Source organism: Geotrypetes seraphini, chromosome 2 (assembly GCF_902459505.1).
Source record: "Geotrypetes seraphini chromosome 2, aGeoSer1.1, whole genome shotgun sequence".
Classification (NCBI taxonomy): Eukaryota; Metazoa; Chordata; class Amphibia; order Gymnophiona; family Dermophiidae; genus Geotrypetes; species Geotrypetes seraphini.
The window spans coordinates 330112152-330128462 of record NC_047085.1 but is presented as its reverse complement, the minus strand read 5'-3'; the positions used below and the strand labels follow the sequence as shown (position 1 = coordinate 330128462).

General features: G+C 43.4%; 1 protein-coding gene across 4 annotated transcripts in view; it reads left to right on the top strand.

Moving 5' to 3' along the window:
• HERPUD2 (HERPUD family member 2) overlaps positions 1 to 10249 on the top strand; it is a 71511-nt gene extending 61262 nt beyond the window's left edge. For all 4 annotated transcript variants that reach the window (XM_033930194.1, XM_033930192.1, XM_033930191.1 and 1 more), the window contains exon 9: positions 9319 to 10249. In XM_033930194.1, coding sequence (XP_033786085.1) covers positions 9319 to 9480 — 162 coding nt within the window. In that variant the 3' untranslated portion in view covers positions 9481 to 10249. The remainder of the gene's footprint in view (positions 1 to 9318) is intronic.
• Positions 10250 to 16311: the final 6062 nt, after the last annotated feature.

Here is a 16311-nt window from a genome sequence, read left to right as displayed (position 1 = left end):
TGGCTCACCACTTTCAGAATCCCCCTTCCTCTCTCCACTGGTCAGACTACAATTCCCTGTCCCTCTCTCTACTGGTCAGGCCATAATTCCCTGTCCCTTTCTTTCCACCCCTAGCATCATCTTATCCCAGCTCTCTTCCCTCCTGCCCTCCCATGGTTCCATTTCTCCTTCTCTATCTTCATGGTCCAACATTTTGCTCCCTCTCTTTTCTCCCCCCTTAATGCTGAATAATGAAATGGAGAAAAAAAAAAAAATGAGATGCTGCTTGTTTCTGCCTTCTATTCTCTGCCTTCCATCCACAGGCCTAACATTTCTCCCTCCCATCCCTAGATCCAACTTCTCTCCCTTTCTCTTCTCAACTGCCCCCCATCCCATCTCTCCCCCTGTCTGCCTGCCTTCCTTCCCCAGGTCCATCATTTCTTCCTTTCTCTTGCCAACAGTTCTCCCTTCAAGTATCTCTTTCCCTCTTCCTCCACACCACCCCAGGTCCAACTTATCTCCCTTCAGACCATTGTCCACCATCTCTCTCTCTCTGTCCTCTGTTTCTGGCCCCATAAGCTCTCCCCACAGCCCAATCTGGCACTTCTTTTAATACCCTCTCCCCCCCAAAAAAAACCCCCAACATCCAGGAGACTTCCTCGGCCCAGCATGTTCTCCCCCTTCTCTTTGCGCCCATGCATCTCTACCTCACTCCTTTCCCACCACCATGTCCAATAATTTTCTCTCTATCTCCGTCCCTCCTCTCTTTTCCCAACAGGTCTCCTCTTTCTTTTTTTCCCCAATTGCACTATCTCTTTCCCTTTCTCAGACACTCAATTCTCCCTTTCTAATATCTCCCTCACCTCTGCATCTCTTTCCCTCACTCCTTCCATTCTTCCATCTTATGGCTCATGCTCCCCTCTATCTTTCCCTTCATTCTGTGTCCTAAGTTCATGCCCCTCCCTCCTTCCTTCCATCATTTTTCCTAAGTTTGTGCTCCCTCCATCTCAAGTCTTCTCAAATCTCACGCCCTTCTCCCTTTCTCCCTTCTGGGCCGCATGTGTTTACCTTTTTCCTGTTCCCTCCTCCATCTTACAGTGTTTGCTCAAAGCCATGGGCAGCAGCTCCTATGCGCCTCCTTCCGGCTGATCTGGAAGCGTTCCCTCAACACGCCCATCTCCCTTTCTCCCTTCTAGGTGTTTACCTTTTTCCTGCTCCCTCCTCCGTCTTGCAGCATTCACTCAAAGCCGCGGGCAGCGGCTCCTATGTGCCTCCTGTGGCTGATCTGGAAGTATTCCCTCTGACATCACAACATCAGAGGGAACGCTTCCAGGTCAGCCACAGGAGGCACGTAGGAGCCGCTGTTCATGGCTTTGAGTGAACATTGTAAGACGGAGGAGTGAGCTGGCAAGACGTTAAACAGCTGGGAGCGGCAGAAGGAAAACACCGCATTGTCCTCGAGCACGAGTGGGGCCACACAAAATTCTTCACAGGGCCGCATGCGGTATACGGGTTGCGGGTTGGACACCCCTGCCTTAGATCATGACGAACCTCCTAAAGAACTTGTTACCATTGCATAATCTTCTTCAATAGGCCCTCTTTCGAAACTGGGAGACTCCTTTCTGTCACTGTCATTTCTTGCTCTGGATTTGACAAACCACAACTACAACTCCAATGGTTGCTTGTGGAGTCGACCCTCAAAAAATCTCCAGTACCAGAGTTTATGTTTCTGCACCACTGGGAAGTGAGGGTCCGTACTAAGGACAAATTTGGTTGCTGTCTCTACCAAAACTCTATGTTGGCTAATAGAGTGCTAAATTACAACTTATAGATGTCATTTTTGCGTGTCTTTTTTCTGCTCTTGTGAATAAACAGTTTATACAAAAAACCCCCAAAAAAAACATCTTGTAAAGAAGTTGGCGGATTTCGAGCAGTATATTCCTCCAGAACATCTTGGAGATATTCAGCAGACCACTCAGTCTTCTACAAACTAGTAATAAATGGTGTAGTCATCTGAGCTGAAGTCCCCAAATCCAGTCCAGTGCTGTTCACTGACTTCCCACTAGGTTCACACTCATTCTTTCCATTTCCCTCTTGATAATATCCAGCTTCCCAATGTTCATCCCTCTCGTGTTCCATGTTCCAATGGTATATTGTTCTTTGCCGTTCAGAAAGCCCAAGAAAGTAGACATTGAGCTATGGAATACTGAATAAAGAGACATTTATGATTTTCATCCTATACTGAGGAAAATATAAGTAATGCGCATTTTCAAAATCTGACACTTTATTTTCTAAAAAAAAAAATCAAAAATATTTTTCTATCTTTGATCATTTTTATGTTTCCTGTTGGGTTGATCCTGGTCTAGCTTTAGCATGTCCTCTTGTTTTCACTTATTTTCTTTTCAGGATCGGCTAATATTAGTTTCTTCACCTTCTCTCTCCCTTTCCCCAATATCTTTTTTTGGTACCCGCTGCGGAACCTAGGCTCATTCCAATTATTCCGAAACCATCTGAAAACCTAGCTTTTCTTCAAAATGTAAAGCTATTTATTTAAAATGTAAAGCTAGCTATCCTCTTCATTAACCTCTAGTTTCTTATTATGTCCTTTCCTCTATCTTTATGGAGATGATGCGGTATACAAACTTAAGGTTTAGTTTACCTTGCCTTTGTATTAGAAAATGATCTTTCTGTTTAATCCTTTTCTCCATTTCTCTTATTTATCTAGGTTTTTAATTCTCCTTATCCCCCCCCAAGCCCTTTTCTCTTTACTTCTTACGTTTACCTCTCTAGTCTTCCCATTCCCACCTGTCTCATTCCTTTGCTAATTTCCTCCTTTTCTGACTTTCAGCCACTTTCTGGTGCCCCTCTATTCTCTGTGCTCATCTACTCTTCCTCATCTGTTTAACTCTCAACTTTTTTTCCATCTCTTAGCCCCTCTTGTCCCTTTTACTTCCTCAGTTCCATCTACTCTCACCTCCTTCAAAGATCTGTCTTGCTCTTTTGTCTTTACCTCTTTCTTCCTTTTCTCCAGCATCTACCCACTCATCTCCTTCTCAAATATTAATTTATCCTGCCTTTCCTGTTCCTGTCTCCAGTATCATCCTTTTGCTCTTCCATCTCCACTTCTTCACTGTATATGCCTTTGATTCCCCCCCCTCATGTCTCACTAGCATTAAATCCTTTTTCTAATATCAGCCCCCTTGACCCACTTCTGCTATCGGATCCTTTTCCTACTGTGTCATCTGGCAGTGTTAACTTTGTCCCTCTCCCCTTTCCCTCATCCATAATGTAGTATCTTCTGTTTTCCCTCATCCAGCATATCTCCTTCGTCACCCCATCCCTTTTGTCTGTCCCCTGCTCTCAAACCTTCTAGTCATGACTCTTTTCTATTGCTGTGACATTGCTAAACACTAAAAAGCAATGCATCACAGAGCCTCACACTCAAACAAGAAGTCATCAACAGATTCTGCCCCATTTTGCCACACTCTTGTTGCCATGTGGGCATGATCTGGCAGTTACTGGGTGTTCAAGACTCCATGGTGAATTGCTTTTCTTTTTGGTGCTGACACTGTTATGGCAACAGGAAGGAATTGTGATCTAGGAATTAAGGGGGAGAGGGGGTGGATTCTGGGGTAGGAAGGGAGAAAGAAGAAGTGCTAGACCTGATTGAGGTGAGGAAAGGGAGAGAGTAATCCTGCAGTGTTTGGGGGAATATAATTGCCTATTCCTTCCACATAAAACAAAAACTATGCCCTTGGTTGAGTCCATGCCCCACTATTATCCTGGAATGTCTCTGCTCATCGTGAATCGGGCATATTCTTTGGTTCATGCCCTGATAGTCACTGCCATTTTCCAAATTCTGTCTTAATGTCTTTTCTTAAATAGTTGATATGGGGGGGGCGCTGCTGAGCCCGCACAGGATGGCAGCTTGAGAGTTGTGCTCCCGTGCCCATTACCTCGAATGCGAGCCAAAATCCTTTAAAATAAATCAAAATCAAAGCGAAACACACAGTGCTCAATCCGCAAAGTAGCAGAGCCGAAAAATCTTATTTTCCTGTTACCACGCCGCCCCGATGTCGGACAAAAAGGTAGGCAAAAGACATAAGCCTGACCCGGCCTCCCCTTCGAAGACTCCGCTCCCTGCTTCCGCCGGCGATACCAACCGCGAAATATTAGCTGAGCTCAGAGAGCTCAAAGTCCTGGTCACAGAAACTAAAACGAGCACAGACGAAATTAATGAAAAACTATCAGTGCTAACGGAAGAGTTTGCCGCGATACAGACACGTGTCTGCACGCTTGAATCTAAGATGGAGGCGACTACAGTGCAGATCACAGAGCTGCGTCGGCAGACTAACCGCATAACTGTGCTTGAACAAGAACTGGAAGATAATAGCAACAGGTCTAGGCGATGCAACATTAGACTTTTAGGTCTGCCTGAAAATGGGCGAGATACAGAGCTTATCCAGCACTTAGAAGCTCTTATCCCGAAATTGCTGGATCTTACCTTCTCCAGAGATTTTGAAATTGAGCGTGCTCACCGTGTGCCTTCCAACCGCACTACGGCAGATCGGCGACCCAGACCGGTGGTGATAAAGATATTGCGTTACCAGCACATGTTAGACATAATGCAGAGAGCAAAGATCAAAGCCCCGATCCAGCACGAGGGAGCTAATTTACTTTTTGTCCCAGATCTCAGCAAGACAACGGCGCACCGTCGCAAACAACTTCTATCATACAGGCCACAGCTCAAAACGCTGAATGCAAGATTTGGCTTGATGTACCCAGCTTGAATGAGAGTGACTCTGAACAATCACACTAAAGATTTTGTCAGCCCGGATGACCTGGCATCTTTCAAAGAGCAGCATTCTCCAACCCCAATCAACCAAGTTTAATGGAGTTGCACCCACACAGCGAGTATGCTCTATCATTTAGTTTGGCATACTAGAGTCGCTCTATGCTTATCTCTGCCAATTTGTTATACTGATTTACACTGATTTCTCAGGAAGTTACAGTTCATATGTAATATATATATATACTTTGAGTGTAATGTTTCCTATACTGTTTTCTCATTAATCATTTCCAGCCAGGGGCACGGGAGTTATGGTTTTCTTCTGACTGCTGTCCTCAGCTACCTTAGCTGCACTCGCAATGTCTGTCAAAGGTGATTATTTTCTCACCGATGCAACTTGGTGGTGCATCCAGCTGGCTGCCTTCTTATGTATTCTAATGTTTATTAAGTTGACATGCACTGTATCTGATACCTTTGTTGTACCATATTCTTTGTTTTTACATTTGATGAAATGCATATTCACACAATTGATAATCTGGTTGCAGATTGCACTATGTAGTTATGCCACTTAACATCATATCTTTGAATACAAAGGGTCTCAACAACCACACCAAGTTGAAGAAAACCCTGACCTATTTAGAGGGTTTTAAACCTGACATGTTTCTGCTTCAAGAGACCCATTTAGACTCTGATAAGTCTTCAAAGGTTAAATGTTCGTGGGCGCTGCCACCTTTTTTCTCTCCTGCTATTGATAGAAAAGGTGGAGTCCTGACACTAATCAGGAACAAAAGTGATCTATCCATTATTTCCTCATCCACGGATCTTAATGGCAGATGAGTTAAAGTTAAATTCAGCCATGATGGAGTAAATTACAGCCTTCTTAACATTTATGGTCCGAATGTGGATCGCCCTGATTTTTTCCATGCAATTCATGAGACTATATTGGAGGATGTTGATTCTCAATTGATCGTTGCAGGTGATTTTAACCTTGTCCTGAATCCCACTAGTGATAGGAATTCATCTTGTGCTTACAAAAAACCTAAGTCTTGGTATGCACTGCAAAACATGATTGAGGATGCTAAACTTCTTGACATCTGGAGACATATGCATGATGCTGCTAGGTCATATACCTTCTATTCTCCCCCACATACATCTTATTCACGCATAGATTTTTTTTTAATTAGTGAAGCTTTGAGTGCCAGTGTAATGAAGTCAGATATTTTTCCTATAACAATTTCAGATCATGCCACAATTTCCATCCAACTAAGACAGAGGTCAGCCCCTACTTCATCGACTCAATGGAGGTTTAACAACTCCCTGCTGCAAGACCCACAATTTTGTCAATTGATGAGAATCCAGATAGCTGAATAGTTCCAATTTAATACACCTGACCACACCTCTTGGATGTGTTGCTGGGATGCTTTCAAAGCTTTTGTGAGGGGGGTCACTATCAACTACTCCGCACATAAACATAAACAGTGGAAAGCCGAGCAGAAAGTACTAGAAGATGAAATCAAGGCCCTGGAATCTCAACATCAACTTACGCCTACAGATATGTCTTTATTGACACGATTAAATAAGGCACGCTTCCGTTACAACTCTAGCATGGCACACAAGGCGTCCCAATCGATCTTCCAACAGTCAGCGTCTTATTTTGCGGAGGGTAACAAGTGCGGTCACTTACTAGCCAACTTTCTCAAAAGACGTAAGGAGCGTTCAAACATCGCGGCCATAAGACTTGCCTCGGGAATGGAAGTCACTGATCCTACAGCTATATCACAGGCCTTTATGGATTACTATCAGACTTTATATACTTCAGAACTCTGCAATTCGCAACAACCTCTTGACTTCTTAGGTGACCTCCCTCACCCCCAACTCGAGCCATCGGATAATATTGTTCTGGATACTCCAATAACCATATCTGAGATACCTGCAGTAATACAGTCTACGTCACTAAAAAAAGCCCCCGGTCCGGACGGGCTGACGGTTGAATATTACAAGGAATTTCAGGATGTCATAACTCCATTCTATTTAAGATTCATAGAACACCTAATCTCAAGCGGTGAAGTGTCCGGATCCTTCACAGAAGCGTCTATAATTGTTTTGCCGAAGCCTGGCAGGGATTCACGATACATCACCAACTATCGACCGTTATCGTTAATTAATGTAGACGCCAAAATCTATGCCAAGCTATTGTCTGTCAGACTCCAAGCTGTAATCACCAAGCTAATTCATTCTGATCAGAGTGGCTTCATGCCAGGACGATTCTCTTGTGACAATACCAGATCCTTCTCCCATGTCCTTTCTCAAGGATATACACAGAACCAGGAGATACTTGCAGTGGGTCTAGATGCAGAAAAGGCCTTTGATAGAATAGAATGGCCTTTCCTCTTTCAAGTTTTGAACTGGTACGGCATATCTGAGGAATTCATCACCAAACTCAAGGTTCTTTACTCTAGACCCACTACCAGAACGTTTATCAACGGATCCTTGTCCTCTACTTTTCAACCAACTAGGGGCACAAGGCAGGGGTGTCCACTATCACCTTTACTATTCAATTTGGCACTGGAGCCCCTGATTCATCGGATACGTGCCAATCCTGACATAGTTGGCTTTAAACTTAAGGACCATGAACTTAAATTGTCGGCGTATGCTGATGATATATTACTTTATATCACACCACCTTCTTTACCACACCTACTGCTCACTATTAAGGAGTATTCGACTGTGTCAGGGTATAAACTGAATTCTGAAAAAACAGAAGTAATGCCCATAAACTGCCCTGCTGCTGAGTTTGAAGTAACTGCTCATGGGTTAAAATGGAACACATCATCTATGAAATATTTGGGAGTTTTTTTTGGTCCCACGATTCCTGATACCATTCGATTAAATGAAGAATATATTGTAGATTCGCTTCAGTCTAATATCAATAGACGGTCCCCTCTGACTTTAACATGGTGGGGCAGGCTGGAGACGATAAGGATGATGCTAGCACCCAAGATTAATTACATACTGAGCATGTTGCCATTCCATCTGTCGTCCTCTTTCTATAAATGGGTTGATTCTCTGCTTACGAAATTTCTCTGGAGATCCAGACAACCACGTATAGCTTTATCCAAATTGAAGGCTCCAAGGGCTTATGGAGGTGTGAACTTTCCTTGCTTCTTACAATATCACCATGCGTTCATATTGAGACAATGGGCTGAAGGCTATCATGGATCTAGGGATCTTGACCCTCCTGCATGGCTAAACATAGAATGTGCTACAAATGGGAAGTATTATCTTACATATTTGGCTGGCACAGTATTATCCAAACTGGATAAACAAGATTTCATACTCATATCGTACAGGATGGCGATTGAAGAAGTTGACTCTACCTTCTCAAATACATGGGACGACTCAGACCTAATTCCTCTCTGGAAAAATGAGCGTTTCAAAATTCAGAACTCAACCTTGGACTGGAAGGAATGGAAGAGCTGCAACATTTGGTCAGTACAGGATCTAAAGAAAGATAAGGATTGGATACCTTTTTCTGAATTGGCCTCAACCAGGGGTCTCTCGAATTCTCAACACTACAGGTGGATACAATTATTGCACTGCATTAAACAGTCCATACCTCTTGCTCTTACCATGAATACTGTTCCTGGTCTACTTACCTATCTCCGCACGTTATCTGCCGCATCATATAGAGCGACCCTATGGTACAAAACCTTGCAGAAGTACTCCTTCACCGGACCTCGAGAATTGGAAATCAAATGGCAATACCACCTTAACCTGCCCTCTGATGCTATTGACTGGATAGACTTATGGACAAATGTCAGCAAATCCATTCGTTCTGCTACATTGCTACAATCAATTTTCTTTGTTCTTCATAGGGCGGTATGGACACCAGTGTTATCCAATAAAATTGATTCGAAAACCTCTCCACTATGCTGGTCGTGCTCTAAACAACTGGGAACACTTGAGCATCTCCTTTTTTCCTGTCCACTTGTTCAGTCATACTGGGACAGGGTCTGGTCCACTACATGCTCCATCCTACACATCAGGGACAAATTGTCATTCCAGATAATCATTCTGATGTCCCAAGCCTTGGCTGTACCATTGTCTAAGGATGAGGCTCGTCTCTTCACCATAATGATATCGTTAGCACTTCAGATGCTTTTATATTGTTGGAAAGATCTTACCAAAATTGACTTTCACATGTGGTGGAACGCATTATGCTTGACTGGCAAATACAAAAAAGTGTACGCTGAAAAATCTAACTCTCTACCTCATTTCCTTGCTATATGGAAACCTCTACATGACTACATTGAAATGTAACCCTTTGTGTTCTTTACCTTGTGTTATACGCCATATTTAACGCAGATCCTATGCATTTCTGTTTATTGTCGATATTTGTGCATGTCCTGAGATGTGGTTTCATGTATGTATGTACTCCAAGCTGTTTATACATCTCATGTTATGGTTTTTCTTGTTTCTTGTACTTATTGAACTTAAAAAAAAAAATAGTTGATATAGTGAACCACTAATGGATTTTTGTTTTTTTTAAGGAGCACCTAATGGATGATGGACTTGATGATGATGGTGGGGAAGATGCTGTTGAAGATGTGAATGCGGCACAACAGCCTGGAGTTTTTGCCTCGGCTTGGTCCTTTATTACGACCTTCTTTACTTCTCTTATCCCTGAAGGGCCTCCTCATGCTGCTAATTAGGCTTGCAAGGAACTTTGTTGGCAGCATATTAGCTGCAAGAAGTATTTTTAAATAACAGTGCAATTTAAAAAAAAAAAAATTATTACTTAATTTTTTTGATCATGATGTATAAAAGTGTGTGGGTTTTTTTTCTTTTTCAGCTCTCTCAAATTTAAACATTGTAAGCACAAGTGAACTTACTATAAAGCTTTTTTATAAAACATTCTTTTGCAAAAAGAAAAAAAAAGGGAATAAAATGTAATACCCGTCTTCCATGCTTTATTTTAACCAATTTCAGTTATGCGTTGCCAGCAAAGAAATGGTTTTGTAGATTTTGTTTCCTTTAAAGAGCTCTTTCAGTATAACTGAATCTCTAGTCTGTTTTTGGAATTCAAAGGACTGACTCCTTTTTATGATTTCAATTTTAAATTAAAAAAGTTATATTTCACATCTAGATTTTCAGTGTAATGATATAGATTAATGGCCACACAAACTTATCTTTTCACTAGCTTTCATCTTATCTCCTAAAGCAATATGTATTGTTTGCAAGATCAAAATTTCTCTGAAAACTATGCTGCTTTTAAGCAAGTAGAGTATGCAGCTCTGATTTGGAAGAGGATTACCTTTTAAGTAGAGCACCTCTTTAAAATGAAGTATTGATGAAATCTGATCGTACTGTAATTGTTTCCGATACATGCATTATTTTTTTATTTTAAATACAGACACTGAAGAGTAGAGATATGCAACTACTAGCCTTTTTAAAATAAATAAATCTGTTAAACTGTGTGTATACTGTATATTAAAACTGTGTATGTTAAATGGATGTGTGTATACCTAAAATTATCTTTGCAGTACAGATGCATCATCTTAGTCAGTCAGTTGCCATAGTAGGAGGCAAGAGTTTATCTAAGAAAAAAACACTGCAAGGACCAGTGTCATATCTGTAATGAAATGTATGTATTGCACACAGAGGGGGGCATAATCAAAATGTTCAAAAACCTGCATAAGTCGGCACTTGGATGTCCTCATAGCAGGGACATCCAAGTGCTGATAATCAAAACAAACTTTCTGGACGTTCATCAACACTTCTAAACTGCTGTCCATCCAGAGCTCAAAGGGTATGGTGGGAGGTGTGTTATGGGTGGGCTTCCACTTGGATGTCTTGAAGCAATAATCAGAGCTTTTCCAGGACATCCTAGGCGGAACTTACACGCCAGGACTTAGACCAAAGTAAAACAGGTCTAAGTGCCCCAAAGGTAGCCAGATGACCACTGTAGGGTTTAAGGCATTACCCCCCCTCCACATATACACACTTATTCTCCCAGTGGTCACGACTCCCTCCCACCACCCAGAGATGGGGGGAAATAGTATACATTGAGGGCTTGCCATCAGCTGAGTACAGCAGAGAAAATCTCATCAGCTGAGCCAGTTTTGGGGATTCCTGCCAGCTCAGTTGAAGGGGGATTCCCCCTGCCAGGATCAGCTGGAGTCCTACACTCTTCCCCCCAACTCCCTCCAACATCACCCCTACATTCTACAACATTCCTGCCCCCCATCACCGGATACCTCCGACATCAGACAACACCCTCCCCCCCACATCACACCACCTGATTCAGGCAAAACCCCTCCCACACACACACATTACTGGATACCCCCAACATCAGGCAACAGCACCCCCCCCATACATCAACTGCCATCCTCATACCTTGCGCTGCAAAATTGGCAGGAAGGAAGCCCACACCCTCCTGCCTACAGGGCCGCTTGCTGCGAATGATGGACCTTTCTGATTCATCTTGTGATGCAGTGGGAGGGGCCTAAAGCTCTGATTGGCTCAAAATCACCAATTTTGAGCCAATCAGGGCCTTAGACCCCTCCCACTTCATCCCAAGATGGTTACATAATTATTTATTTTTTAGTTGTATAGTTAGTAGGGCTAGTTAGCAGGGCAGAAGGTACCAATTGCTTGGTACATAAATATAAGATGCTGTGCTGATTTTTTTTTTTTTAAATGCTTTTCCAATGCTTCTCATTTTATACAGTCTGAAGTTTTGTTTTTACCTGTTTTTGTACATCTAATTTGAAACAAATACAGGAAAAAAACCCATGCTTTTTTGTCTAGTCCCATACATTTTTATGGTGGTTATTGAAGAAATTAGGCAATGATTTGATGAGAAATATTCCTATGAGCGTCGGAGCAGTTACCAGCGCTGCTGGCACTAAAACCCGCTCTACGTGTTAGTAAAAGAGGGGGTAAATACCTTAACCAAAATACCAAGGTGGTATTTATAAATCACTCATTCGATCTCTTCAAGTAGCTTGTCAAAGAACTGCTAAACTCCATTGGAGAGGAATGAGAGTTATCTATTTTCCAAAAGCTTACTGAAATATAGTTTTCAGCTCCTTTTTAAATCTGTTTTTCATTGTATTCAAATTCAGTAGTAAGTCATTCCATAGTTTAGGTACAATTACTTTAATCTTCCAATCTAACTACCTTAAACCCCCTTTTTACAAAGCCGTGTAAGACTTTTTTTTTTTTATCACCGGCTGCTTCAATGCTCATAGAATTCCTATAAGCGTCGGAGCTAATATCGCCATGGCCGGCAATATAAAAGCCTAATACATCTTTGTAAAAGGGGGGAGGGGTAAAAGAAGGAACTACTAATAAATCAACATTAGAGGATATCAAGGCCTTCACAGATTGCTATGTATAGTTGAAGCAAAACTGGGTGAAACTAGATTATTCAGCACTTTAAAAAACAAAAGTAAAATTTTGAAAATAATTTATTGTTTAATGGGAAGCCAGTGAAGATTCTTGAAGTTGGGCATAAGATGACAGTATAATAAAAACCCCAACAAACACAGGCAGCAGCATTCTGCACAACCTTCGGAGATCCTACACGCAACCAGTGTTCCCGCTAAGGTGCGCTGGCCTGCGCGCGCGCACAAAATATTACATCGCAGCGCAAAGTTTCTCTTCACAGCGCACACACGCGTCGCAAAGGTAAGGGGAGGTAAGGTAAGGGGACGCATTGGGGGGATTGCACTTCCCCACAATTGCCATGCTTCGGTTCCTCTTCTTCCTTCCTTCCTCCCCCCCCCCCCCCCGCGGGACCCTGCGGCACCATCAACTCTTACTCCCTCTAATGTCGGCCCTGCAGCTCCAGACTTCCTCGCACCTTCTCCCCTCCCCCTTTGGATCGCTATTATTTTAAATGTTATAGCCGCGGAGCTGTATCCATCAGTGGAGATGTCTAACCTCGGCCTGCCCCGGAACTCTTACTGCAACAGTGACTTCCTGTTCCTGCCTAGACGGGCGGCTGCTGCAGTAAGAGTTCCGGGGCAGGCCGAGGTTAGACATCTCCACTGATGGATACAGCTCCGCGGCTATAACATTTAAAATAATAGCGATCCAAAGGGGGAGGGGAGAAGGTGCGAGGAAGTCTGGAGCTGCAGGGCCGACATTAGAGGGAGTAAGAGTTGATGGTGCCGCAGGGTCCCGCGGGGGGGGGGGGGAGGAAGGAAGGAAGAAGAGGAACCGAAGCATGGCAATTGTGGGGAAGTGCAGAGCTGCAGGGAAGAGTGTTGCGGTACCCAGCTGGAGGGAGAAGGAAGATGAGGGAGGGAATTAAAGGAGATGCCAGGGCTTGGAGCGTAGGAGGAAGGTATGCCAGTCTAAGGGAAAAGGAAGGGGGAGATGTGAGAGCATGGAGGGGGAGCGAAAGATGGAAGAAAAGGAAAGGAGAGAGATGCCAGAGAATCAGGGAAGGGGAGATACCAGACTATGAGGAGAGGTGTGGGAGAGGGAAGGCGAGGAGAGAGATGCCAGACCAATGGGGTGAAAGGAGAGATGGAAGGGGGAGGCATACAGTTTCTGGAAGGGGCATAGAAGGAGAGAAGATGCCATATAGGGGAAGAGAGACGGCAGACAGTGAATGGAAGGAAGAGAGTTACAAGAAGATGAGGAAAGGAGAAACCACAGAAGACAAAGGTAGAAAAAAATTTCTATTTATTTATTGCTTTAGGAGACATGTGTCACTGTTTCTGTGAAGCATTGTATGCAGAGTCCAGCTTCTTGCTGGTTCAATTTAACCTTTGTCTATGTATTTTTATTTTATCCCCCCTTTTACAAAACTGTGAAGCGTTTTTAGCACCAGCCTTGGTGGTAGCAGCTCTGATGCTCAGAATTTTATGAGCATCAGAGCTGTTACCTCCGTAGCTAAAATCCACACTACAGTTTTGTAAAAGAGGGAGGGGTTAGTTTGTGATTACATATTCCTTACTAGGCGAAGGTGTTTTCTGTGTTCTGTGTGTTCGAAAGACATGGTTTTCTGTTAGGATTGACGGTGTAGGATTGATCTGTGCTGGTCTGGCTTGTTTAGTTTTACAATGGGTGTATTGATGTACTGCTCACTGCAATATGTAAGATGCTGCCTTTTCCTAGGTACTCATGTGTGACGTGTGGTTTGTTACTAAAAATCATGTTTTTCTTACAGATGGGGGGGGGGGGGTGCCAAAAAATGATGGGCCCCGGATGTTACATATGCTAGGTACGCCACTGTATGTAAAGATACCAGAAAGCTGGCGTAGCAAAAACTTCTAAGTTTTGAGTATTTAACCCTCCCACAATCTCACGGGCACTCGTTTCAAGTTTATTGAGATTTTGATTTAAACGCAATATCAAATATTTTCAATGCGTATAACAAAAATAAATTTGGGGAAATAAATAAAACCATTTGAACCAGTGTTCCCGCTAAGCTGCGCTGGCGTGCGCTGGCGCACAAAATATTACATCGCAGCGCACACGTTTCTCGTCACAGTGCACGATCGGAAGAGGCGTACGGCAGATGGCAGGGCGGCGAGAGGAGAATCGGGCGAGTTGGCTCATAACTTGCTGGCGCCCGATATTTTTGGCTCACGGTGAAAAAAGTTTGCTCACAACACCCGCCCGCTTAGAGGGAACACTGCACGCAACCCCATTAACAATCTTACAATAGTCAAAACATGGTATTATTACACTCTGGTTAGTCTAAAATTTGAAACATGTAAGAAGTCATAATCTCCTTTTTTAATTTTTATTAATTTAACAATAATTACAAGTTAAATCACTTGCTCAAGAAACACAGAACTTGTTTTTCCAAAAATTTACAACAAAGGTTAAGTCAAATACATTACAATTACAATACAAAGTCAAGGAAATACATTAATGGAATACAAGTTCTTCCTCAGACCACTCTAAATAGAGGGGAGGATTTAAAAAACAGGAGATAGTCAACAGAAAAACATAAGGAGAAAATACCTAAACAGATAAAATCCCAGACAATATTCTTTCTGGCTATATCTTATACACAACCTCTTGTTAGCTTTTTAAGATCCAGTGGTGTACCAAGGAGGGGTGGGGGTACATACTGGTGTATGCTCTAAGGGAGTGCACAGCCAGCACACTGGGTCCAGACCTCCTGCCTTACTCTGCCACTGCTGCTTTCCTAAACCAGCAGCAGCAGCAGTAAATTGTAAATTCAGCCATTGTGGGACCTTCCTGTACTTCCCCATGGCTGCTGGTCCACTCATCTGACATCACTTCCTTGTGTCAGAGCAGAGCCTACAGCTGTGGGAAGGTGCGGGAAAGTCCCGGATTGTCTGCATTTAAGTTTACAGCTGCTGGTTCAAGAAATATACAGAAGTGATAGGGAGATGAGGGGGCAGGATACTGGTGGAGGGAGAGAAAAGGGAGCAGGATATTGGTATGGAAGGGTGATGGAGGGGAGAGAGAAGGATGGATGGAGGGAGCAAGAGGGGGTAGATGGGGTAGAGGGAGAGAGAAGGGGAAGGATACTGAATGGAATTGGGTTAGAGGGGGGGGACTGATGCTGATGGAAGTGGGTTGAAGGGAGAGAAAGGAACAGACATTGGATGTTGGGAAGGGGAGAGGGGGGAGCAGATGCTGAATGGAAGTAGGGAGGAGAGAAAGGGAAGCAGATGTGGGGAGGAAAGAAAGGGGAGCAAACACTGAATGGAAGTGGAGAGGGGACAGACTGGATGAAAGTGGAGATGTTGAAAGGAAGGGGTAGAGAAAAAGGGCACATGATGGAATGAGGGGATAAATAAAAAAAGGGCATAAGCTGGATGAGGAGAAATAGAGATAAGTGAAATTTTAGAAGGAAAAGGTGGTAAGCTCTAGGTATACAGTGAAAAGAGGGAAATTGGATAGTAAAGAATTTAATCTAGACAGATGCAGACATTAAATTGATAAGAAAGAAAAGGAAGAGGAGATATTGAAATGCCAGACTGTGGTGGGGGGGGGGGGGGAGGAAGGGGAGGAAAGGGAAGAAGATGGATGCCAGACCAATGGGGGTGGAGGGAGGTTCTGGAAGGGGCATAGAAGAAGAGAAGATGCCACGTGGAAAGGGCAGAGCGAGGGCAGACAGTGGATGGAAGGGAGTGATAAGATGAGGAAAGCAGAAATCAGAGATGACAAAGATAGAAATACATTTTCTATTTCTTTTATTTATTTTTTTGCTTTAGGATAAAGTTTTATTGTAGCTGTGTTGCAGTGGCTTAGTAAAGGGGGGGGTGCGACTGCCCTGGGTGCCATCTTGGCACTGGCATTTCTACGCCCCCAATACCATGCTCGTGCCTTCTCTTCCCCACCCCCCTGTACCGCTTTAAAATCTTGCCAGCATGTGTAACTACTCTGGCCTGCTCGTACGGCCTGACTCCCTCTGAAATCACTTCCGGGTCACAGGGACAGGAAATGATGTCAGAGGGAGAGCCAATGCCAGTGCGAGCAGTAGGCTGGAGAAACTGTTCGCACTAGTGAAGATTTAAAGAGGTACATGGAAGGAAGGGAGGGCG